This window comes from Dryas octopetala, chromosome 9 (assembly GCF_963921425.1).
Source record: "Dryas octopetala chromosome 9, drDryOcto1.1, whole genome shotgun sequence".
NCBI lineage: Eukaryota > Viridiplantae > Streptophyta > Magnoliopsida > Rosales > Rosaceae > Dryas > Dryas octopetala.
Window position 1 is genome coordinate 15,974,845 of NC_141374.1, and position 24,302 is coordinate 15,999,146.

A 24,302-nucleotide genomic window follows, 5' to 3' on the forward strand; every position below is an offset into this window, starting at 1 on the left:
TTGTGAAAAAAGAGGCTAAGGAATTGGTCAACCATAAAAAAGTTTTAAGAATTTAAGCAAGAAACTCTTTATCATGTCTCTCTAAACACCTGAGAGTTGAACCTCTGATTGTGGTTTTTTATCATCCTCATCATCCCATTTGGTGGTCTTGTAGTAGGTGGCGTATAGGATGAGCTGCACCAAGCCAGAAATTGCTCCCAAACCATTAGGAACCTACAATAATTGTTCAAAGGGTTATTAATTACTCTTTCCTTTTACAAAATTGAATCAATGTGTGCATGAAAAAAAAAAAAAAAAAGTGTCAAAACAATAATTACCAGAATATTGACATCAAATTTCAGGAGTGAATAGACCATCCAAACAATTCCGTTGCAAAAGTTAGCCAATGAAAGGGTAAATGGCATATACTTGACACTTTTTGTCGTGATGACCATTTTCTGAAACCCAAAAACGAAAATATATAATTTACTAATCCAACACCAAACTTAGTTCAAAGCATAAATAAAATTAATAGAAGTGCTTATGCGTACCATGACTGTCAAGGGGGATGCATACATAAGAATGTTGAATATAATACAAATGATCCCGACTATCATAGACCGGCTTTTAGTGGTACTAAAAAAGTACAAGGTTACGAAAACCACAATAGCAAAGAAGATAACTTCAATCGCAAGGCCAATGAAGATCCTCCGCTGAAAAACAAAAAATTAAAAGAGGATAGAAGTGTATATTATAAGGCATTACATAGCTCGTGAAAACGTGTAGATGATATATCCAACATGAATTTCAGTTTTCCAGTATTACTTACACGTTTTGCAGAAGAAGAATATGCCAAGAAGATGGATATATAGATGAGTTCGATAAAGAATCCAGCACCATTGGTTGTAATGACAAGAATGCTGTTAGGATGGACAAAGGGCAGGCCATAGAAGCACCACATGGAGCAATTGAGCAAAGTTACTACATATGGATCTGGCTTGTAATCCTCTACTGATTTTTGCTTGACTATTTGGATGAATGTTGGGCTGCAATATTTTTTTTCCATAATATAACACAAGATTTTTTGTAAGTTTATAGATTACAGATCACAAAGACAGAGACAAAGACAAAGAGAGTTCTTTTCAAAGACAAAGAGAGTTCTTACATTGGGGAGAGAAACAAGCCCCATGAGATGATATTACCTGTGAGACAAGGAACAAGAAAAGAGTTCTATGTAAGTGAGATAAGTGTATATTTGAGTAGAAATAATGCTAACTAGACATGTCGCATACATGTGTATTGAAGTTGCCAAACTAGTTATGACTCATAGTGCATAAGATTTGATGATCTTAAGACCGTAATAAGACACCCTCAAGCAATCATCGATTTCAAAATACTTAATTCATAAAGATTCTAAATTTGAATCCCCCTCCGTTTAATATATGAAAAAACTCTAAATTCACCTCTCTTTCTCATTGATTTTAGTGTCATGGAAATAGTAATGGCCATGCACAAGACAAAAAACAATAAATCAATAACCAAAGGATCAAAAAAGATAAAACCAAACCCTCGAGCTCGAGCTATAATGAAAATTGAGAAAAAAAGAAGTAAAAGTTAAAAGCAAATGGCAAAGTGAATAACTGACCAATAATGCCTATAACGGTTCTGATCGTTTCTGTGTGCTCCATTGTTAAGATCCAAAACAAAGCGCTTATAAAAGATTTAGAACAATAATTGACTTGATGTCTCAGATGATGATTTGAAAATTGGAACTTATTAAAAGAACTTTCTTAAATACAACTTCTACACACCGATACCAAACAAACTTTGAAACTAAATGTGATAGAATTGTGATGCAAGTGAGATGCCTCAAATTTTATCCACAAAAAGTGAAGGGTTCTTCAGTTACATACTTATGATTTTCTTGATTTGAAAATGGTCATGCCATGTAATTTTCTGTTATAAGAATTTATAGTATTTGAGGTTGCGAGGTTATCCACTTATCCCCTCCTAAATATATTCTCTGCTGATATGCCACATCGGATATGAACAATAATTGAAATTTGACAGTCCCTCACTTGAGAATAAATTTGGACTGACAGTGTAGTTCGATCTAATATAATAAGTGAATGAGTTAATCATTTAGGTGAATATTACACATTTAATTCAACTGATTATCCAATAAGTACAGTGCTCACAATTGCTTAAAATTATCCATTAGAAGAATATTTCTGCGAAATTTAATACTTCAATTGTGATTAAATTTCATAATCTTAATATGGATCGAATTCAAACTTGGATATGGATTAATCCGATAAGCATTTATCCATTAAATGCTAATTAATTTGAAGTCATTTTCCCTAAACCCTCTACACTTGTCAGTATTTCTTGACCATATGCTCTATTTATTCATTTGGTGTTCGGCCTTAATTTGCAAAATTATTTTGAGCCATAGAGTGAAGTAAGTTTGTGAACTTCTAAATTTAATGAAGGCCTATTTCTCTGTTATGACATTTGCAATTTTGCATATTTGGCTTGGTGGGGGTGTGACATACCAATTTTTGCTTATTTTCCTGGTAAAATAGATTGAAATTTCACGACCTTAGCTAGCATAGTAAATCAAGAAATAAATATTCTTTATTATGAAAAATGTTACAAACTACAATTCAGGAAAATATACAATATGCACGAATTGATCGAGATCGAATTAATGAGTCCATGAAACAAATGTCTCTCTAAACACCAGAGAGTTGAACCTCCGATTATGATTTTTCATCATCCTCATCAATTAGAAATGGAACCTCCGATTGTGATTTGGCGTATAGGATGAGCTGAACCAAGCCAGAAATTGATCCCAAATTAACCATTAGGAACCTACAACAATTGTTCAAAGGGTTGTTAATTACTCTTCCTGTTCACAATGTGTCATGAAAAAAAAAAAAAAAAAGTTTCCAACAATAATTACCAGAATATTGACATCAAATTTAAGGAGTGAATAGACGACCCAAACAATTCCATTGCAAAAGTTAACGAGTGAGAGGGCAAATGGCATGTTCTTGACACTTTGTCTTAATGACCATTTTCTGAAACCCAAAAAAACAAAAAATATAACTCAACACCAAACTTAATTCAAGATGTTACCAAAAATAGAACTTAATTCAAAGCATCAATAAAAGTAATAGAAATCATACGTACCATGACGGTGAAGGGGATGTATATATATATACATAAAGATATTGAATATAATACAAATGATTCTAACTATCATAGACCGATCTTTAGTGGTACTAAAAAAGAACATGCTTACGAAAACCACAATGACGAAGAAGATAATTAACTTCAATCACAAGGGCAATGAAGATCTTTCGCTGAAAAAAATACAAAATGTAAGTTATAAGGTATTACATAGCTCGTGAAAACGTGCATATAAATATGAATTATAGTTTTCAAGTATTACTTACGCGTTTTTCACTGGAAGAGTAAACCAAGAAGATAGGAATATAGATGAGTTCAATAAAGAATCCAGCACTATTGATTGTAATGACAAGAAGGCTCTCAGGATGAACAATGGGCAAGCCGTACAAGGACCACATAGCGCAATTGAGCAAAGTTGCTACATATGGATCTGGCTTGAATTCACCTACGTACTGATTTTTTCTGGATTATATTGATGAATGTTGGGCTGCAATATCATTTTTTTTCCATAATGTAACAAAAGATTTTGTAAGCTAGTGTAAAGATTATAGATCACTTGCAGAGAGAGAGAGAGAGAGAGTTCTTACATTGGGGAGGCAAACAAGCCCAATGAGATGACATTACCTGTGAGAGAAGGAACAAGATAATTATAAATGCATATTTGAGTACAAATGATGCTAACTAAATACGTATTAAGACCCACAACCAGTAATTTAAAGAAACTCTAAAATCTAAATCCATTTCCTCTTTCTCTTTGGTTTTAGTATCATCAAAATAGGCCATGCACAACACAAAAAAAAATAACAAAATTAAGGATCAAAAAAGATAAACTCAGATGCTAGCTAGAGATTGAGCTCGAATATAATGAAAATTGAGAAAAATAGAAGTAAAAGTTAAAAAGCAAATGTCAAGATGAATAACTGACCAATAACGCCTACAACGGTTCTGCTTACGTCTGTGTTCACCATGTTTACGTTTAGAGGTTCAAAACAAATTAAGAGCATATAAGAAAATTACTACAATACGTACTTGACGGCTCTAAGGATGATTTCAAAAATTTAAACTTATTTTTAAAGGGCCAACTTTCGTAAATACAACCTCGATCTACACCGATACTAAACAAACTTTGAAACTAAAAATGTGCAAAAATGTGATGTAAGTGACGTGCCTCAAATTTTATCCACACAACTTATAAGGGTTCGTCAGTTATATATTTATTATGTTTTTATTGATCTGAAAATGGTCATGCCAAGTAATATTCTGTTATATAGTTATGTTGAATATCTGTTGAAAATGTGAAAAAACTGTGATAGTAATCACAAACCAGACAGAGCTTCTCTTACCTGATCATCTGAAGAGGCACAGTTTGGGCTTATTTTCAAGGGCCTTTAAACAAAGGCTGAATTAAGAAACACAACATAGGAAAATTAATAGCACAAGGCAGTCCAATTTTAACTTGCCGATGGTTTGGCATGGAGATCATATTGTTCCATTCGCAACTGTTTGCTGATAGATGGTCTATCGAAACTCTCATTGATCGTTATAGTTATATATGTCGCTCAATTATACCCAACAATCATTGCCATATTACTTGGTGAATAAATTTGGTGAAAAAACTTGATATTTCTAGGACTCAAATTTTCTCTCTACATCGGTCTTCGATCTATTCCTATAAAAAGTAATGTATTGTCATTCTGAAAAATGTGCGACTTGGAATGTCCAAAATACAACTTGAATTACCTAAAGTACAACTTAAGATGCCTAAAACTATAACTTGAGATGCCTCAAAATATGAGTTGGGATGCCCAAAAATAGGACTTGATCGAGGTGCCCAATTATGTATAACTTAAGATGTACAAAAAATACAACATACCCAAATTAAGATACTGGATTAATATATACGACTTAAGATTTGTAGAAGGTGATTGGTATACATTAATGATCAATACTGTCTCTCATTTTGTTAGAGGATGTAAAGTTCGTTTTTATTAATAATTAGTTTTTTAGACAAATATACAATGCACGAATTGAGAATTCGTTGCCCTTAATTAAAAGAAACTTGTTTATCATGTCTCTCTAAATATCCGACAGTAGAACCTCGGACCGTGGTCTTTCATCATCCTCATCCCATCGGGTGGTCTTGTAGTAGGTAACATATAGGATGAGCTGCACCAAGCCTGAAATTGATCCCAAGCCATTGGGTACCTACAAGAATTGTTCAAACAAAAGAGGTTATTGATCGATTACTCTTCTGTTTTAGAAAATTGAATTAATGTGGGCATAAGAAAATTGTCTTAGATTAATTAATGTGGCTAAAATTTAGCTATCCTTGTTGGAGTTGCTCTGACATCAATTCGTTTTCATTGAGACCATCTCCTAATCCGTTGCTTAGATGACTTTTCTTTTTCATTTGATCTTATCCTTGTTGCATTGTTCTAAATTTTGTGGCGTTGGAAGCAGAACCAAGCAGAGCGTATTGGCTGGCCACGAATCACATGATGATTTTGGATAGTTCGTTGGCATAGAGATCATCCAACATTTGTATTCGGATTTGCATTTTCTAAATATTTTAATTGATTGGGATGGGAGTCGCTGCACTCTTTTAATAGCCTAATGATAATGGTGAATATATATGTTTTTATTTGGTGAATCGATTGGCCCAGCAATTCTGGGTTGAATACAATAAATGTGTATGCATTACTTTCAATTTAGTGTATGCATGTGTTTTACTTTCAATTTACTTTCAGTTTCTCTCATTGTAGTTTTCTGTTATTTTGTAGTGTTTGTAATTAGTGGGAGAGAGAGAGACATATGATTACAAAAAAAAAAAAAACAAAGTCGTTTACCTATGGTGTTTTTATTTTTTGGGTCTGAATGTTTACCTATGGTTTTCCTTTAGTTCAGAAAACAGTCAGCTCCAAGAAGGTATTTGTGTTTCATGTTCATATCCCAGTAAAAACGTAGTAGTTTATACTTCTCTTAAGCATTTGCATAGAACCATCGTAAAGAGACATATTCTTCTGAATTTTTCTTTTCACTCATGTACACAATTGTTATGATACATCTTTTCTTTTTCTTTTATGGGTGTTTGATATAATTATGGGTTGGAAGTTAGAATGAATGAATACCTTATGATCATTAACAGTAATAATTGTTACTTTATCATGTTTAGGTACATATATAGGAACTGATTTTGAGTTATATTGACTTTAAAGAAGTTCGTGTGCCTATGGCTAAATGCTAGATATGAACTATGTTTATAGCCTGTTGGTTGTATCACTAATTGAACCTCAAGGCAGAGGCCAGTGAATGTTATACAAGACTAATTGATATTCTTTCATTGCAAAACGTTATTCGTATTCATCAGTTCCTTTTGTAAACATTTAGAAGTCCATTGAGCCCTTGACTATGAAATGACTCTTTCTCATGTTTGTTTACGGCCCTAACATTCCTTATTTGGGTTTCTATTGATATTGATTCATTTATCTATTTATTCTGTAGGTTGGAGGTAACAATGGCAGGAGTAATGAAAAAGTTCATTAATTACTGCGTCGTTGTTTATGTTGTTTCAACCTCCGTCTGGGAAATACTGATTTCTTTTCTTAAAAATTAATATTACTTATCAAAAACCTACCAACAGTGAAGATTAATATTACTTATCTTTTGTTTATAATGTGACATACAATTGTTTCACCATGACCGCCGGCATCATTATTTTAATTACTTATACAATTGTTTTCTTTTAATTGTTAATGGTAAAATTGGACAAAATATTATTAATTAACCAAAAAAAAAAAGGGTGAACAGAGCAAACTTGAGAGCTCAAATATACTCATTCCTTCACAAGAATTCCATAATCGATCTCAACTGACATACTTTTGTTTAAGAAATGAATCTTCCTTATGACTAATCTCAAAACGACATTCAAGAAAACATACAAATTACCAAAATTGAGTATTCAAATGGATCAAGAAGTTAACGTGTTGGCCTAAAAAGAAAAAGACCAAAAAGCATTTGTTAATTATTGATGGAAGAAACTGTTGGGCATGTTTCTCTAAACATTGGAGAGTTGGACCTCTGATCGTGACTTTTCATCTTCGTCCTCATCCCATCGGGTTGTCTTATAGAAGGTGGCATATAGGATAAGCTGCACCAACCCGGAAAGCGCTCCCAACCCATTTGGAATCTATCAAAATAATTCAAACAAATCAGTTAAAAAAAAAAAAATCAATATTTCTAATTGGTCTTTTCTTAAAACTTTGTTTTAGACAATTACCAGGATATTGATATCAAATTTGAGGAGTGCATAGATCAGCCAGACAATTCCATTGAGGAAGTTAGCAATTGAGAGCGCAAATGGCATGTACTTGACGCTCTTTGTCTTAATGACCATTTTCTGTCAGTCCAAAATGAAAATATATATGTTACTTTTTTTTATGACCGGAACTTATTTCAAGGCATTTAATAAGCATAATAGAAATAGAAATTATACATACCATGACTGTCAAGGGTGATGCATACATAAGAATGTTGAAGATAATACAAATGATTCCAATTATCAAAGTGCGGTCTTTGGTGGTGTGAAAAACAAGCATGGTAATCAAAACCACGACAACAAAGAAGATAACTTCGATTGCAAGAGCAATGTAGATCCTTTTCTGAAAGGAAAAAAAAAAAGGATAAAAGTGTTACAAGGCATTACAAATTAAACTCGTGACAAAGCGCATATGAAAACATGCATTTGAATTTTTAGTAGTATATACGTACGCATTTGGAATCAGAAGCGAATGTTAAATAGATGGAAATATATACGAGTTCAATAATGAATCCAGCGCCATTGATTGTAATGACAAGAGTGCTGTCTGGATGGACAAAAGGCATGCCATAAAGGACCCACATCGCACAATTGAGCAATGTTGCTACATAAGGATCCGGCTTGAAATCTGAAACTGATTTTTGCTTGATGATTTTGATAAATGTTGGGCTGCAATATTTTCATTAATTAACATATATGAGATTATTGTTAATCACAATATATATATATATAGAGAGAGAGAGAGAGAGAGAGAGAGATGTTGAGAGTAATGTGGAGCAATGTCCCACATCGGAAAACTAGAGCTTAGCATATGTGCTTATAAGTCTTGGGTCTCTCCACCCATTGCCAATTGGTTTTGGGTTAGATGCTCTAATTCTATCATGGTATCAGAGCCAGGTTATCCGCGTGTAAGGCCTAACGGTCACACGTGCTCCCACGTCACCCAATACAATTTGTTCACGTGTAAGGCTCAAAAATCTCGCCACACGTGCGGGGGCGTGTTGAGAGTAATGTGGAGCAATGTCCCACATCGGAAATCTAGAGCTTAGCATATGTGCTTATAAGTCTTGGGCCTCTCCACCCATTACCAATTGGTTTTGGGTTGGATGCTCTAATTCTATCAAGAGAGAGAGAGAGAGAATTACATTGGGGAAAGAAACAAGCCCAAAGAGATGATATTACCTACGAGGGAAGGAACAAGAAATGAATTAGTTGAAACCAAGGAAGGAAAATATTAAAGCTGAAACCAGAAAAGAAAAAAAGAGAATAAACAGATCAACTAGCTAGACGAAAGTAAATTATAGATAGAACTCAATACCTATATATATATATATTCATCATGTCTCTTAAATCATTTATTACATAATTACTATATTTATCTTTTTACACATACATGCAGGTCTTTTACCTGTTTTTGAAAGAGCAGAAACCTAATTAAGCACCTCTCGGATGCATTTTAAAGTTGCCAACCTTGTCAATTTTGCACTATGCATATATGCATGCATTGTGGCCTTTTTTTTTTTTTTTGGATTGACATGCATTGTGACTCTAATGCATGAATTTTGATGAATCTTCATTAATTGTCTAGTAAGACCCATGCACAAACAGCCCTCAATGCATGTGTATGCAATTGATACTTTGACCAAAAATTCTTTTTCTTCCCATATTGATAAACAAATAATGACAATGGATTACAAAATCAAAATAAAAAAAGGAAAAGTAAATTAAGGCAGACACAAATTATATATATGTATGTATCTATAAATATATATGACTGACCGATAATGCCTACAATGGTTCTGATTGTGCTGGGGTTCACCATTTTGACGTTTAGACAACAAGTGGTTTGTACTTTTGTCACAGAGGGTAAACAACAAGTTTCAATGTGCTGATGATCATGATTTGAACCTTTGTATTTATAATTGAAAGGGATAAACCACGTGGGCGTTTTCTTCTGCATGGATATATACCATGAAATTTGGAAACAAAAGAAAATATTATCCACTGAAAATGAAGGGCTCAACTGATAATTCGTCCTTAATTCTAATTGTCCTTAAATATTCTCATTTGCCGATTTATTCATGGCTCTGGAAAAAAAGTGAAAGAGCTGGTAGACTTATTATAGAAGGGTTTTCTTGTTCCTTTCCCATCGCACAGTTGCTTGTAAAAGTCAGATTTAGTGCATTTAATTTCTTTTTTTTAAATACTATCTCTTTTTCTAATTGGTTATCTCAAGCCAATTAGTGACACGCCCATACTCACCCAAAGGTCAGAAGCCTCGCCACCACTGACGGTGAGGCGTGTTTTGGCATAAGATTTTTTGTGCTATAAAGAGCTGGTAGACTGATTATCCACTGTTGGATTGGTAGTGGTGAGTCTGATGACTGTTGATAGTAGTGGACGTGGCATTTTCTTGTTTTCTTTTCTTTTCTCTTTCCCCTTGTCTATTTCTAACATTTTTTCCTTTTAGACAACTTCAAATCTTAAAGAAAAGAACAAAGGCCAAAATTTGAACAGTCAAAAAGAAAATCCCTTGGCAAATAAATAATGGTTTTGGGTTCATGTGAAATCTACAATGATGTCCACATATATCAATGGCTGAAACAACTTAATTCAAATTCTTTTTTTTTTTTTTTTGGGATATTTTCATAATAAAATCATTAGCACCTTAAAATTTCAGAATGATCGAACTGGTCTTCTCCCTTTAATTTGGTTCATGAAGAATTAGATACTTCATTTTTGTACACAAACTGACAAAAGATATTAGCAAAAGACCATGATGTTCTGCTTTCACATATATGTGAGTTTTAGCTCTGTTCCTCTTCTTATTTTTGGCAATTTAGCAAAGCACAATGGGATAAACAGAGATCAACTATTGTGATTTTTGGTCCCTTCCATACCACAATCATGGGATAAAATTACAACTTGATAAAGAGTGCTTTATTGCTTCCCCAAATAACATGCTTGAAAAATGGGTTACTTTCTCAACCCCTGTGCTTATATTGAGTAATATCAATGGCAGTGTTTCTTTAGGTATTTCAAAGTTGAACACAATATATAACATGTTTTTCAGAACCATAATTGATCACTCATTTACAGGAAAATTCAAATTTGGCTGTGTAAAGGTATGTATCCAAGTGACATAGTAATAGCTCCTGAAATTAAAACAGAGCTATTTTTTTTTTGACAAACAAAGGGTAAAACTTTTGTATCAATCTGATACCAGCTGGCTTCATATGAATGCATTTACATGGAATGTGGAAAGAATTTAAGATGATGAATCATCGTCGTTGAATGGATTATTCTTCACTACTCATCCATCTGGAAGATTGCTATATGCAAGGCTTTGGTTGTGTAGGATTGCATGTGCTCCTTCAACAATGTAATTCTCAGCTAACATTGCAAGAACAGCTGTAGTGTACATCATTTGAAGCTCAGTTTTTTTATTTGATCATGAAGCTAATACATATATCAGGAAGATGTTGCCCGAAAATCGCAACCACATTAGTCTTTTTCCCACAACTTGTCTCTTCCTTGTTCAGCTCCAAAGAGCTGGGATGGAGATGAAGAAGGGGGAGAACGGTAATTTTCAACAATGAAACCACACAATATATGTTGCATGGATCCACCAACTTGGTTTAAAGGGTAAGATTATGTACAGATTCTTGGATTTGGTTATGAGGGTTATTATGATACAGAATGTATGAGCTGAGGAAATGAGGAAAAAAAATGCAGATGCAGAAAGTTGGACAGTGAGGTTAGAAAACGAAACAAACAAGCAAAAGAAAAGAAAAGAGATTATGTTAATTTTTGGAAAAGAGCAATGCTAGAGTGTCCTAATGGGCACATGCCCTAATGACATGTCAATTAAAATAATTAATATTATTTAATTAAATTTATTATTTCTTGCCACATCAGTTTTTACAAATACTGTTTTAACCTTCATTATTTCCAAGCCATAAATCGTTCTAATCCCTAAAAACTCATCACATCATAATCTCTTCCATGGTGACAATTGCTGGCATTCTTTTATTTTTTTTTGCCAGGAATGCTTTCCATTAAAACAAAAGCCACAAAGGTATAGAGAACACTACAAGAAAACTGGGCAATAAGCACTAATTTCTTTAACTAATTAAATGCCCAACCATTGCTAATGAGTATTTTTTTCAGTCAAAATACACTATTGGTGGTTTGACTTTACAAAGCAATGCCAATTTAGTTGCTGTACGTATAGTAAGTTAGTAACTAATGTGATGTGAGATTAATTGCTGAGTTTGTTGCATTCGGTCCTACACTCCTACACAACCTTTAACCATAATGTTATTTCAATTGTTGCTGTAACTTTGTAAGTGTTGGAATTAAGATATTGTCAGAGCCTGCAATACCCCGTTCTTTTAAATTTGTTCTGATGGCAATTTTTTCCCTTTCATGGCAAGGGAAAGAAAAGACCACTCACCTCCTTCCTCTTTCTCTCTCTCTCTCTCTCTCTTCAAAACGAAACCTCGTAAAAGAAACAAGCCATTTTCTTCCGCTCACGGCAGGGAAGGAAGAGAGGAAAGAAGAAAATCATTCTCTCTTTCTCTCTCTAAATATGATGTGGTTGTTGAAAAGGTCATTGGATTATAAATAGTAATTGTAGCCATTATATTTAAATTGGGTAAACTAGTCTTTTAACAATAATGATATTAATTTGATGTGGCAAATAAATAGTGATATGTTAAAAATAATTTTGTCACATTATATTAGGGCACAAAGTCTTTTCCTTTTTGGAAAGGAAAGGGTTCATTTGTGCACGTAAAATAGTTATGCTGATTCCATAGAAAAAAAATGAAAAAGAATAGAAGTCATGATGTGTGGCTTTAGGAGCCCTTAGATTTTTTTGTGAATGGTTAAGATTTGAAACCAAGGAGCCAATTATAAGGTTGTTATTAATAACAAGGAGAGGATTTAAATCCTATCTTTTTCTTTTTGGTGGAAGGATGTAAATCCTATTTAACACTTGGTTTTTAGCCAACTTCTCAAATTTGGAAAAGAAAAAGACAATGGTCAAAACCTGAATGATCAACTATATCCTATATATAACAAATATATTCCTACATTTGCTATAGCAAGTATATAGGGAATTGACTGTTGAAATTGACAATATGAGACTGTGACAAAATAGAGATTTTGATTTTGCATGTTGTTATCAATCCATTATGTACTGTAAGCAGGGTGTTTCAAAATTTTGACCCAATATTATGCATGATTATCAATTAATCTGACTATTTACAAAACTATATCAAATGAATCTCCAACTACCACCATTTAAATTATTATTTCTACAAAGAAGTTGGGCTGGAAAATTGGTATGACTCAACACAATAAAACAATAAATGAATAGTTTTATACATGTAGGTGTCAGGACAAAATCATTTGATGTGCTGTAATATTATGAATTAATGCCTGGGAATAGATTCTAGACGTTGACATCTTAATTCATATTATGATACCTTAATTATTTTTTTGGTACCATTTTCTTCACTTTCTCTCCCCACTTGGATTAGCTTCAAAGTTTTACTACAATTAATTACCTGTAATAATGTTTAGTAGAAACGTATGTAGTTCTCAAGAATATATATGTATGAACTTGAAAAAATGCCTTACTTCTTAAGTCACCAACCTTATCTTTCAAGGGACAAATAGGCCCCTTATTAAATTGAAGATGGTCTAATTCGTTAGGCTATTAACCGACTCATGTCTTGTAATACAAGACCATTCCAACAACACCAATAATTGATGAGCCTTTGTTTAAAGTTCAATCAGATCATTGATCACTATTGTTTGCAAAGATAAATTTGAGATAAATCAAACTTTCCAACCCTATAGATTAGTGTAAACTTTGAATGAAATGTTTCAGCCTCTAATCTCAAGGGTCAAAGTGTCGTTTTCTGTTCATTTATAAACAAATTATGATTATTAATAAGGTCTGGATGCTCTCTCTAATTTATTAACATAAAAGGACAGAAGCAGAAGCAGAAGCAGGCCTACGTCTTCCATGGGGCATGCCCATTGCAATGAGGTGGGCCCCTCAACACAGCCCACTTGTAACAAACTGCCACAATCAACCAAACTCAAACCCCAAGGAACACATGTAAGTAAGCTTCTTTCTTCAAGATTGTTCTGTTTCTGCAGCTTCCTCAAGATCGATGATTTTGATGCAAGGTAACTACCTTCACAAGCTTTCAGCTTGGCCTCTGTGTTTGATAAGTACAGGAAGCTGAGAAAATCTTCTGGGTTTTGTTGGGTTTAGTGTCCTGAGAAGAATTCTCTCTGGGTTTTGTAGAATATTATATATACAGGTGATGGTAACGGAGATTTTCATCTCTGGGATACTACTGTTTGTGGGTATTGCTGTTTTAGTAGTAATTCATGTTTGTATTGTTAGGAGAGCATCAAACAGAGGCAATGAAGGTGGTGTTACTGTGGTTCAAAGAAATAGCAGCATTAGGATCAAAAGGATGTCCAATGAGGAATTGGACATGCTTCCTTGCTTTGAGTATACGGCAGGAGAAAAAGGGACTAGCCCTGTGGACTGTGCAGTGTGCTTGGAAAACTTCAAGGCAGGTGAAAGGTGCAGGTTGTTGCCAAATTGCAGGCACAGCTTCCATGCTCAATGCATAGACTCATGGTTGTTGAAGACACCCATTTGTCCAGTCTGTCGAACTTGTGCTAATCCTCCAAAGATTGATGGGGCTTTGGGGGAGGAAACTAGTGTTGCAGGTGATTTTCGAATTGAATTGACATAGGGATAAATGAGATTCAGATTGCCTATGTTTGTGTTTTGTGCTCAGTGTTAACAGTGATCTTCTTGTAAAAATTTTCTTGCTTGCCTCTTTCTTCCTTTTTTTAGAAGCATTCAATGTTAGTTCTGCTTGATGTGATCATAAGATCAAATTTGATTTTTTTTTTTTTTTTTGAAAAGGGATTTTTATAGAGGTTACAATGGAATGGTATTTCTTCTTCCAAATCTTCTGCCCCCTGCTAGACCAATGCGAGTTTGACTTCTCATAAAGAGATTTAGGTGAAGAATGCTTAGACATCTGAATGCACATTAGATTGTAAAATTGTTGATGGATAGGGGCAGAGGGTACAAATGTAACCCCAATACTGCTCCTAAATCTAGAGGCAGGGCTGAGCGAGAACCCCAGTGACCAGGCATGTTTGATTTCTGACCTTTCCCTATAGGGCATGTTGTTGGACACAATTTTTGTTCTCTGTGCTTTTGGAAAATTTAGATTTTCTACTTTTGTTGTTGGATTTCAAGTCCTCTCAAAGATTGGCTTGGGACTCGTCGTCCTTTATAGAATAATTTATGATATAGGATTAATTCCATGTGACCATTCTTTTTTTAAATTTTGCATGATGGATATGTTGTGCTCCATGTATGGTTCACCTAGATTACATGGAAAAGTGGCTTTTGATGTTGCAATTGTTCTTGTAGCTTGTTGGCTTTATAGAGGAAACGCGTAGGTTTTGAAATTGGTTAAACTCAACGCCGTCCGCTCTCTTATTAAACTTGAACAATCATTTTGTGCAAGCCAAGAAAATTCAACCGATCACCTGATTTGGAAGAACCATTATAAATGACCCGCCACTGCACGCAATCTTCCACCATTTAAATGATTGAAACCCAGAGGGATGGCTGATTGTAACATGTAGCACTCAAAGTTTTGGGTGTGCAAGCGTGATCTGTCCTGTTTTATCTCTTATGAAAGCATACAATACACAATTTTCTTAGGGTTTCCCATTCACATGAACAGGCTTAACCTTGGGTTACAAGAAGCAAAACTCAGATCAACCACAAATCCCTGAAGCTTTCAATTCAAAAGTTCATTGCAATGGGCACCAAGATTTTACGTTTGTTACAGGCATCTAGTGTTTTGAAAGGAAAAAATAAAACAAGACGGAAAACCATTTCAACTTCAACTAAGTGATAATGCAGAGAACCAAAAAAGATAAGAAAATGACTGACGTAGTCTGCAGACTAAGCTGAGTTCTTCTCTGAATTGTTCTCCAGCTCCCTCCTTAGCTGCAGAGAGAAATCATCATTAACGTCGTCATCATCCCAGTCATCTTCCCACTGTTGTGTCACTTCCTTGCCTTCCTCTTTGTCCTCCCATTCTGTCATTAGCCAAAAAGGAAACAGGAAAGAAGTTAGAATGCAGCAAAACTCCTGCTTGATCAACATAACAAGCAGAGACAAAGTTCAATTATAGATCCCATCACTTTCCAACACCAAACACCGAATTCGACCTCCCAATCAAAACATTGGAGTGAATGAAGCAGAAAAGCCTTATTGACTACAGAAATTCTACCAATAAAATCTTATTGATCAACATCACAAATGGCGTGCCGAACATTGACAAATAATCATATCACTGTTTTCTACAAACAATGTCAAATAGCATAAGAGATTAACACCTATCAATTGCTATGCACCAGAAAGCCACAAGCATTCTAATGAGTTAAGCAGAGCAGCAAAGCAAATCTAAAGTAAAATGGATTACAGAACCGCCACAAGACGATACAAAAACAACTATAATGCCCTAATCTCCGAATTTGTGAACTAGAAGGTCTACATAAATTATCCAATTGAATTCATCCATCTAATTAATGAATTTCAAGTTTAATCAATTTTAGCATACTAGAGGATAAACTAAGAGCCAATTCACACACTAAATGCTGATGCAAGAAAGCTAATGTCAAAGTGACAAATCAATTCACAAATACATGCATTAGAGTCAATATCAACAATCCCCAATTTAAAAATTAATTAACTTGAAACCCTAAGAATGAAATAGCACAAACTGAGATTGAAATTGAAATTTGGGCTCAGAGACTGAACTACGCGCTCAAGTGCAATTACATACCTTCATTGATTTCAAACTCTTCGAACTCATCGTCGTCTTCGAACAGGTCCATCTTCGCGACCTCAGTCACTGCCTTGGGCTCCGCCGCCATCTCAAAGCGCACACTAACACAACAAAAAACGTTTCTAAGTTCCGCGAAGCCAGATTAAACAATCAATAAAAGCAATTAATAAAAAAGAATCATAGAAAACAATCGTTAAGTGTTTTTCTTGACTGTGAAAGCAGAAATTTGCATACCAAACCAAAAAAAAAAAAGCAAAATTGAAAAATTAACTTTAGCCCCAATTGAAAACCCTAACTTTGCTAATTAGAGTGTGAAGAGAATATTATAATAAGTAGAACTCACGGAGAGAGAAATTGGAGAAGCAGAAAACTAGGGATTAGTAGATTTTAGGTTGGGAACGGTGATGGGTGATCCAATACCAAGCCTTCTGGTTTATACTAGAAAAAGCTTCAGAGTAAGAAGCGGAGAGTTAAAGCAGAAGAAGGAGAAAAACGGTGTCGTTTTCACTAGAATTGTGCGGCCTTCTTAAGTTCCAACTTCCAACCCTTGCTTTGGGCCCCAAAAAAAAAAAGTTACAACCCTTGCTTAAACGACACGTTTCGTTTTCATCTAGACAATGACTTAGGGACACGATGTGTTTTTAATAGAATTAATAATAAGGGATTTATTTACGTGACCGTAATGTTGACGACTATAATCAATTCATTTAAATTATAATGTGTATAATAAAAATTATACTCATCATGTCATATATTAAGATGAATGATAATACATTTGAATTATTGTCAATATACATATAAAGATCCAAATGTTCTGCTTGTTTTATCTTTACTTTTTTTGTTTTTTAAATTTTAGCTGTGTATTATAAATTTAAAGTTGTTAAAAATAAAAATAAAAAGATTTGTGACAATTTTTAATTTGTGTAGAGTCACATTAATGAATGGGTTAATTACATATATATACCTCAATTATACATCACTTCCTCTAGTTTAAAAACTTTCATTAGGGTACATCAACTTATGTTTTTTGTCAATTGAATACCTCCGTTAGTCTGACTGTTAGGAAGACCGTTAAATGCTTACGTGGCGCTGACATGGCACACGCGGACCCCACCATTAAATATTAATTTAGCATTTAAAAATAGCCACTAAACCAAAATTAATAAAAAAATCAAAAAAACCATTAAAATATCCCTCCCCTCCAAACCCTCACTGACCAGCACCGAACCCGAACCCGTCTACACCTCCGTCAAGGCCTTCGCGCCCGCCACCGTGGCAAACCTCGGCCCGGGCTTCGACTTCCTGGGCTGCGCCGTTGACGGCCTCGGTGACTTCGTCTCCATCACTCTCGACCCGCAGGTCCTCCCGAGAGAGATCTCCAGTAACCATTCCAAGAAGCTCAGCAAGAATTCGATCTGGAATTGCGCTAGCATTGCCGCCATCGAGGTCATGAAGATGCTCGGCGTGCGCTCCGTCGGCCTCTCCCTCTCTCTGGAAAAGGGCCTGCCACTGGGAAGTGGGCTGGGATCCAGTGCCGCCAGCGCAGCCGCCGTCGTCGTGGCCGTCAACGAGATTTTTGGCGGGAAACTCGGGGTTGAGGAGTTAGTGCTCGTCGGGCTTAAATCGGAGGAGAAGGTTTCCGGGTACCACGCCGACAACGTGGCGCCGGCGTTAATGGGAGGGTTTGTTTTGGTCCGGAGCTACGAGCCTTTGGAATTGATTCGGTTGAGGTTCCCGGTGGATAAAGAATTGTTCTTTGTGCTGGCGAGTCCCGAATTCGAAGCCCCGACTAAGAAAATGAGGGCGGCGCTGCCGGTGGAGATTGGGATGGCCCACCACGTGTGGAATTGCAGCCAGGCTGAGGCGCTGGTGGCGGCGGTGCTGCAAGGGGACTTGGCAAGGCCTTGTCATCAGATAAAATTGTGGAGCCGCGGCGGGCGCCTTTGATTCCCGGCATGGACGCTGTGAAGAAGGCCGCCATTGAGGCCGAAGCGTTGGGCTACACGATTAGTGGGGCTGGGCCGACTTCTTTCTACAGGGATCGACCGTGCCATTTCCAAACAAGTAACGAAAAAGTAGATTCAAAACAAAACCAGGAAAGTACAACGGCCATCAAAATTTCATCCAACAAGGACCAAGTTAATTGTTCTTGGCAGCTGCAGCCTGCTTTGCACCAACAGAGAAGAACTCAGTGATCACTTCAAGGGGCATGCCCTTGGTTTCTGGGACTTTCAAGAAAACAAATATCCAAGACATGACGCACACAACCGCGTACATGCCAAAAACGCCACCAAGCCCAACAGATTTGAGCATCACCAGATGATCTTGAACTTACTCTTGGGAACACTAGAACCAGGTAAGTTGGAATCAATTTGTGGCTGAATGATTCCAATTGTTGGAGAGTTCCTCAAACTTTTCTGGCTTTGTTTGTTAAGGACTTATCTTGGTGCTGCAGATAGAGAGGCTTGAGAGAATGGATTAGGAGAGAATTGTTTAGGGGTTTGGGGGGGAGGAGCGAGGGAGGTGGAGGGGGTGGCCTAGGTTTGCGGGGGAGGTGGGGGGTGGCTTGTGTTTGGGGGGGAGGGGCGGTGGCCTGGGTGGGGAAAGGGTGGGGGAGGAAGGGGAGGGAGGGTGCTAGGTGGGGGTTGGCTTTTTTTTTTTTTTTTTTTTCAATTTTATATAATTTTAATGGTTTTTTTTTTTTTTTTATTAATTTTGGTTTAGTGGCTATTTTTAAATGCTAAATTAATATTTAATGGTGGGGTCCGCGTGTGCCACGTCAGTGCCACGTAAGCATTTAACGGTCTTCCTAACGGTCAGACTAACGGAGGTATTCAATTGACAAAAAACATAAGTTGATGTACCCTAATGAAAGTTTTTAAACCAGAGGTACCCAACTGATAAGTGATGTATAGACTGTATAGTTGAGGTATATATATGTAATTAACCCTTAATGAATTTATAACTCTTCGACCTTGTATATATCAATTGTTACCCAAACTTTTTTTCCTTTGTGAGCCGAGGAAAACCACATTAGCATCTTGAAATTTCAGAATGAAGTGGCCTTTTCACTTTAATTTGGTTCATGAAGAACTAGATACTTTGCTCCATCTTTTGTGCACAAACTACATTGGCAAGAGACCACACAAACGACCCTTAACTTTGTTCCTTCTCTCTTTTTTTAGCAATTTAAGAAAGCATAAATGGGAAAAACAGAGATCAACTATTGTGATTCCACTTTGAGAACCAAATCATGTGTTAGAATCATGCATTCTTTTGTTTCCTTTAATACCATAATCATGGGCTAATAATAATAGTACAACTTAACACAAAGCTCTGGCTTCCCCAAATAATGATATGCTTGAAATGGGGTACTTTCTCATTGAGTAACATCAATGGGAGTTTTTTTTTAATAGCAGTCATGCTTAGCAATTGATTCATTGAACAACCACCACTATAGCTAAAAGTACCACTTAACACAAAGCTATCCTTGCTTCTTGCTTATTTTTAGAATTGAACACAAAGAACATCTTACATCATAACCCTAATTGATCTCTTATTTATATATTCTACACCATCTTATTTTCCACTACAGAAAAAATCAAATACAACTGTATAAATATAAATGGTATCTAAGTGACATAGACTTAGTAATAGCTCCTGCAAAAATCGAGCTAATTTTTTTCACCAAAAAAGGGATAGAAAGCTAAGAAAAGCAAAAATTCTGTGTGAGTGTATTCGATCACATGGAGTTGTGATAGAGAAAGAGAATTTGAGATGATGATCAATCACCGTTCGTGAATGGATTGCTCATGTGGAACTGCAGAACTCATCCATCTGGAAGAGCTGGTTACATGGAAGTTATGCAGAATTTTGATGAGGGAACGCGCTTTCTTGCAGGCATGAGAGGTTCCATCAGTCAAAAGTGAAAAGAGTGTAGGCATTAGAGATGGGTCCGTTACTAAAACAGCAACAACATCCTCCCCACCATTGATGCACAGAGACAGCAATGTCGAAACGCAATACTCTTTCCCAGTTTGAGATGTTGAAGATTGCAGAGTACTTATGATTAGATGCAGAGCTATGGTGCTTAGGATTGCATGTGTTCCTTCAACACTCTCAGCTAGCACTGCAAGAACTGCTAGTGTATCATTTACAAGCTCAGTTTTTTGATCTGGTGAAGCTAATATGTCAATCAGCAATGGAACAGTGCCTGCTTCAAGCACCCTATGGTGGTTTTTGGGCAAGAGAAGCAGCCCGAAAATCGCAACAACAGCGTTCTTTTTCCCACAACTTGTCCCTTCCTTGATCAGCTCCACGAGATCCCGGATTGCCTCAGGGGTTTCTCCGATCAATTTCCGGTACTCCTTCACTGAGGAGAGGTAAAATATTGTTGCAGCTGCACTTTGACGGGCCTCTAAACTCAGTCCATGTTTAAGAACATCAAGAACTGATGTCAATCCCCCACATGCCATTATCACTTTCTTGCCACTTCCATGTTTTGAGAGCTTCAACAAGGCTGCAGTTGCATTCTCTTGTGTGGATGCATCACTGGAATACAATAGGTTCAGCAGAGGAGGGACCGTGCCTGCCTTGATCAAACAAGACCTATTGAAAATGTTCGATTTTCCGAGCAAACGACTCTCATATGCAGCCTTGTTTTTCTGTTCATTTGTGCCGAAAACCAGCCTTCTGGTGAGAAATCTTGCAAGAAACTTCATGGCTTTGGCAGCAGCCGGGCTACCGGGCACAACCGTCTTTGTAATGTCAGAGCTTTGTTTTACTGACTTGCAAAAGGAAATTTCATTATGAGCACAAAACTCTCTGATCAGCTTCCGGAGAACCGAATTGGGTACCAACTCAGTGTCTGTGAGCCTCTCACCTGTTTTGGGACACATCAAGTTTCCAGCTTTGAGCCATTTTTGAATCGAAGATCGATCATAAGTCTGACCTGTAGATACAGTCACCGGGTCAAGCATTAGCTCAAGAGAAATTGGGCACCTGAAATCTTCAGCGTTTAAGCAACGAAAAGTCTCCTCCATGTTGCACTTGACATCAACTTGACTCGATTTTGGGTAACAATCCAAGGTTTCGAAAATGACTCCTCTGCTGTAGGTCATGAACCCCACCATGCTGCTGAGAAAGGGAACCTCTCTCGCATTGCAATCCGAGCACTCAAAACCAATCTCTTCTTCCAAGAACTTAATCTCCATGTCACACTCACTCCAACTTCTGATTTGGAGGTAATCAAGAACCCGCTTTATGGCGCTCAAATCGGGCTCAACTCCCTTCTCGAACTGAGTCAATATCGCAACCACTCGTTTTGCAGCCATTTTGTCATCTGGGTCAAGCTCAAATTTGGCCTTCCATGATTGCTTCCTTACTAGTTCAACAAACTCCTTAACTTCACCGCACACATCGATCGAATCCAACGGCAAAACATCAAGGGCCGTGGCCACAGCTCGCATTAGAACCCCAAACTGAGCTGCAAGGAACTCGCATTTCGTTAGCGTCCAAAGCCGAGCACCTTCCCTCGAGCAATCTTCCAATAAAAATTGAATCTTTTGCAATGCAAGGTGGAGCTCGGAGAAGCAGAGCACCACCGAGTCCGAGAGAGCTGAATCGGACCCATATACCTCCTCGAAGAACACGACAAGAAGACCCACTTGGCGGATTGTTTCTCGGGCATTTCGTCGTTGAGTTGCGAAGCATTTGGAGTGGAAATTGCACATGTTTTGGGAGAGAGGGATCAACGAGCCGAGAAGGGTCGCCGGAGAAACCCCTTCACAAGGATGCACCGCCGGGAATGTCAGAATCCGGCGGTCACTCTGATCAATTTTCTGAGTCATTGAAGCAAATGGTTTATGAGAACAGAGTCACTCTGTTTTCGCTCTGTTTTGTGTACATGGAATTCATATAGGACTAGGATAGAGTTGGCTTTCCTAATCGCTTATGAAATCAAATGGACGCGTGGCAGGATAATGAGCGTCCACGGTTGCTGAGTTGACCCGGATGACACTTAAGCGGATAGATTCACTGACAAGTATCAAGTGTGCAACGCGTCTTTGGACACGTGGAGAGGTACGGGTGGGTACTTTCGGTTCTTGGGTCCTGGTCCATTTTAATTCGGGTACTGCTTCGGGTGTTCGAACAGTTTGGTCCTTGGTGGGAGTGATATTTGTGGGCCCAAGAAAGCGGACTAGGACACGTGGGCAAACCACTGAGCGACGTGTTGCCGAGGCATCGGGGATGTCATTCAAGGTAACATAAACTAAGCTGACTGGGACCTATAATTTATTTTTGATGGAAAATATGCCTGTTTTACTTTTATACAAGAAACCCATATTATTACTTATTAGTCAAATGGGTTTTAATAAAATAAAAAGATTAAATAGTCTACAAGAAAATAAAATCAATTTTTCTAACATCAAAAGAAATTTATATTACATGCATGCATATAATATGTTCACACAGTTCAAATCTAGAAAAAAAGATAAAAGACAAGTGGCTAAATCTAAATACAACAAAATTTAAAATTTATTGGATCAAAAAAAGTCTCAAATGTTATATCATTCAACTAAAAGCTTACAAAATACAAAGCAAACTAGGCCTTTATATAAGCTTCTAAAGTTCTAATCATTTTCAAAAAATTGCGTTTATGAGGCCCTGAAGGATTTTTTTTTTTTTTCGAGAATTAACATACTTGAGTTCAAAGATTCATAATACAAAGTAAACTAGGCTTTTATATGCAAAATCTAAAATATACAGAAAAACTATCTTCTACCTTTTCCACTAGTTCAATCGCAACTTATACTTGATTTCAAATTTCCTAACTTTATACTTTTTTTTTCTTTGAATCGTTTTAATTTTTTACATATAAATTGACCATTTTCTCATGCTACATCATGTTTGGGATATATGTTTTGACATGAGTTGCAGACAAGGGTTTAAATTTCGAAATTTTCGGCGAAATTTCGCCGAAAATTTCGTTTTTAAGGGGTACCGAAATTTTAACACGTATTTGACAAAATTTCGGAATATTTCGGCGAAATATTCGAAATTTCGCCGAAATTTCGGCGAAATTTCGAGCGAAATTTCGAATACCCTTAAATGCAAAATTTTCTGAATTTGAGAGAAATTTCGTGGAAATTTCGCTTAAATTTCGTGGAAATTTAGGGAAATTTCCACGAAATTTCCCAGCTAACCCAGTTACCCAGCTAACCAGCCTAACCCGTAACCCACTAACCCTCATTTTCTCACCTGCACAGTCGGCCAGTCGCACACCCTTCTCGATCTGCAGCGCCGTCGCTCGCCTCTGTCGATCTGCAACGCCGTCGCTCGCCTCTCTCCATCTGCAGCGCCGCCGGCTCGCGTCTCTCCTCCGTCTTCTCGGACTGGACTGAAGGCCGAAGTCATCGATCTCTCTCTTCTCTCTGTCTCCGGCCACCTTCGGACTGCTCTGTCTCGGACTGCTCTGTCTCGGCCACCTTCGGCCTATTTGGGTATTTGCTCTGTCTCCGGCCACCTTCGGACTGCTCTGTTCTGAACCCCGAAATCAGTTTGGATTTTGGGTATTTGCCTATTTGGGTTGATTTGTTAGTTTGTTACTGAACTTACTCACTGTAAGTATAAGTTTATAACTTGCGCACTAGATGGTTGAATGGTTCAGATTTATACATATCAAATTATCAATGCAATTAATTTATTCAGAAGTAAATATTGAGTGGAGGCGTGGAGCTAGTGGATAAATTCGACCATCCTCCTTTGCAGAATTCGACACGCAATACATATTGATATTATCCCTAATTTAGACATTCAGATTTAATAAATTAATATTGGGCATGAAGTTTACAAAAAACGTTTCAACATTTGTCATTAGTGTGTGCTGTCTAAGTAAT

At 36.7% G+C, this 24,302-nt stretch overlaps 5 protein-coding genes and 2 pseudogenes across 6 annotated transcripts; 1 reads left to right on the forward strand and 6 right to left on the reverse strand.

Annotated features, from left to right (window-relative positions):
• Positions 1-81: 81 nt before the first annotated feature.
• LOC147274795 (bidirectional sugar transporter SWEET5-like) lies at positions 82-1,667 on the reverse strand. Its single transcript, XM_086227631.1, has 6 exons — positions 1,625-1,667; positions 1,145-1,181; positions 809-1,025; positions 531-692; positions 318-437; positions 82-213 (listed from the first exon to the last, which is right to left on the reverse strand). The coding sequence occupies exons 1-6, from the start codon at positions 1,665-1,667 to the stop codon at positions 82-84; spliced, it is 711 nt and encodes a 236-aa protein (XP_086083757.1).
• Positions 1,668-2,714: 1,047 nt separating this feature from the next.
• On the reverse strand, positions 2,715-4,142 carry LOC147274796 (bidirectional sugar transporter SWEET5-like; annotated as a pseudogene).
• Positions 4,143-7,228: 3,086 nt separating this feature from the next.
• Positions 7,229-9,311, reverse strand: LOC147274797 (bidirectional sugar transporter SWEET5-like). Its single transcript, XM_086227836.1, has 6 exons — positions 9,269-9,311; positions 8,635-8,671; positions 7,942-8,158; positions 7,671-7,832; positions 7,451-7,570; positions 7,229-7,360 (listed from the first exon to the last, which is right to left on the reverse strand). The coding sequence occupies exons 1-6, from the start codon at positions 9,309-9,311 to the stop codon at positions 7,229-7,231; spliced, it is 711 nt and encodes a 236-aa protein (XP_086083962.1).
• Positions 9,312-13,833: 4,522 nt separating this feature from the next.
• On the forward strand, positions 13,834-14,277 carry LOC147274798 (RING-H2 finger protein ATL39-like). Its single transcript, XM_086228363.1, has one exon. It carries the CDS (start codon positions 13,834-13,836, stop codon positions 14,275-14,277), a length of 444 nt encoding a protein of 147 aa, XP_086084489.1.
• Positions 14,278-15,327: 1,050 nt separating this feature from the next.
• LOC147274799 (protein DSS1 HOMOLOG ON CHROMOSOME V-like) lies at positions 15,328-16,909 on the reverse strand. The gene is made up of 3 exons (XM_086257633.1): positions 16,748-16,909; positions 16,402-16,505; positions 15,328-15,652 (listed from the first exon to the last, which is right to left on the reverse strand). The coding sequence occupies exons 2-3, from the start codon at positions 16,490-16,492 to the stop codon at positions 15,516-15,518; spliced, it is 228 nt and encodes a 75-aa protein (XP_086113759.1). The 5' UTR covers positions 16,493-16,505; positions 16,748-16,909; the 3' UTR covers positions 15,328-15,515.
• A 623-nt stretch (positions 16,910-17,532) lies between these two features.
• Positions 17,533-18,315, reverse strand: LOC147274800 (uncharacterized; annotated as a pseudogene).
• A 1,678-nt stretch (positions 18,316-19,993) lies between these two features.
• LOC147274801 (U-box domain-containing protein 19-like) lies at positions 19,994-22,320 on the reverse strand. 2 transcript variants are annotated; one of them, XM_086257533.1, is made up of 2 exons: positions 21,287-22,320; positions 19,994-21,187 (listed from the first exon to the last, which is right to left on the reverse strand). In XM_086257533.1, exons 1-2 carry the CDS (start codon positions 22,251-22,253, stop codon positions 20,193-20,195), a joined length of 1,962 nt encoding a protein of 653 aa, XP_086113659.1. In that variant the 5' UTR covers positions 22,254-22,320; the 3' UTR covers positions 19,994-20,192. The 2 variants fall into 2 exon arrangements, with proteins under 2 accessions (XP_086113659.1, XP_086113658.1); XM_086257532.1 differs by having other exon boundaries at positions 19,994-22,320.
• Positions 22,321-24,302: the final 1,982 nt, after the last annotated feature.

Excerpts from the sequence above, each read along its gene's own strand:
- LOC147274795 (XM_086227631.1), bottom strand. The coding sequence starts at position 1,667 with ATGGAGCACACAGAAACGATCAGAACCGTTATAGGCATTATTG. Across the intron at positions 438-530 it reads CATCCCCCTTGACAGTCATG|AAAATGGTCATCACGACAAA; the intron begins GTACGCATAAGC and ends TTTGGGTTTCAG. Across the intron at positions 214-317 it reads AATTTGATGTCAATATTCTG|GTTCCTAATGGTTTGGGAGC; the intron begins GTAATTATTGTT and ends CAATTATTGTAG.
- LOC147274797 (XM_086227836.1), bottom strand. The coding sequence starts at position 9,311 with ATGGTGAACCCCAGCACAATCAGAACCATTGTAGGCATTATCG. Across the intron at positions 7,833-7,941 it reads TCGCTTCTGATTCCAAATGC|AAAAGGATCTACATTGCTCT; the intron begins GTACGTATATAC and ends TTTTCCTTTCAG. Across the intron at positions 7,571-7,670 it reads CATCACCCTTGACAGTCATG|AAAATGGTCATTAAGACAAA; the intron begins GTATGTATAATT and ends TTGGACTGACAG.
- LOC147274798 (XM_086228363.1), top strand. The coding sequence starts at position 13,834 with ATGGTAACGGAGATTTTCATCTCTGGGATACTACTGTTTGTGGGTATT.
- LOC147274799 (XM_086257633.1), bottom strand. The coding sequence starts at position 16,492 with ATGGCGGCGGAGCCCAAGGCAGTGACTGAGGTCGCGAAGATGGACCTG. Across the intron at positions 15,653-16,401 it reads AGAGTTTGAAATCAATGAAG|AATGGGAGGACAAAGAGGAA; the intron begins GTATGTAATTGC and ends GGCTAATGACAG.
- LOC147274801 (XM_086257532.1), bottom strand. The coding sequence starts at position 22,253 with ATGACTCAGAAAATTGATCAGAGTGACCGCCGGATTCTGACATTCCCG.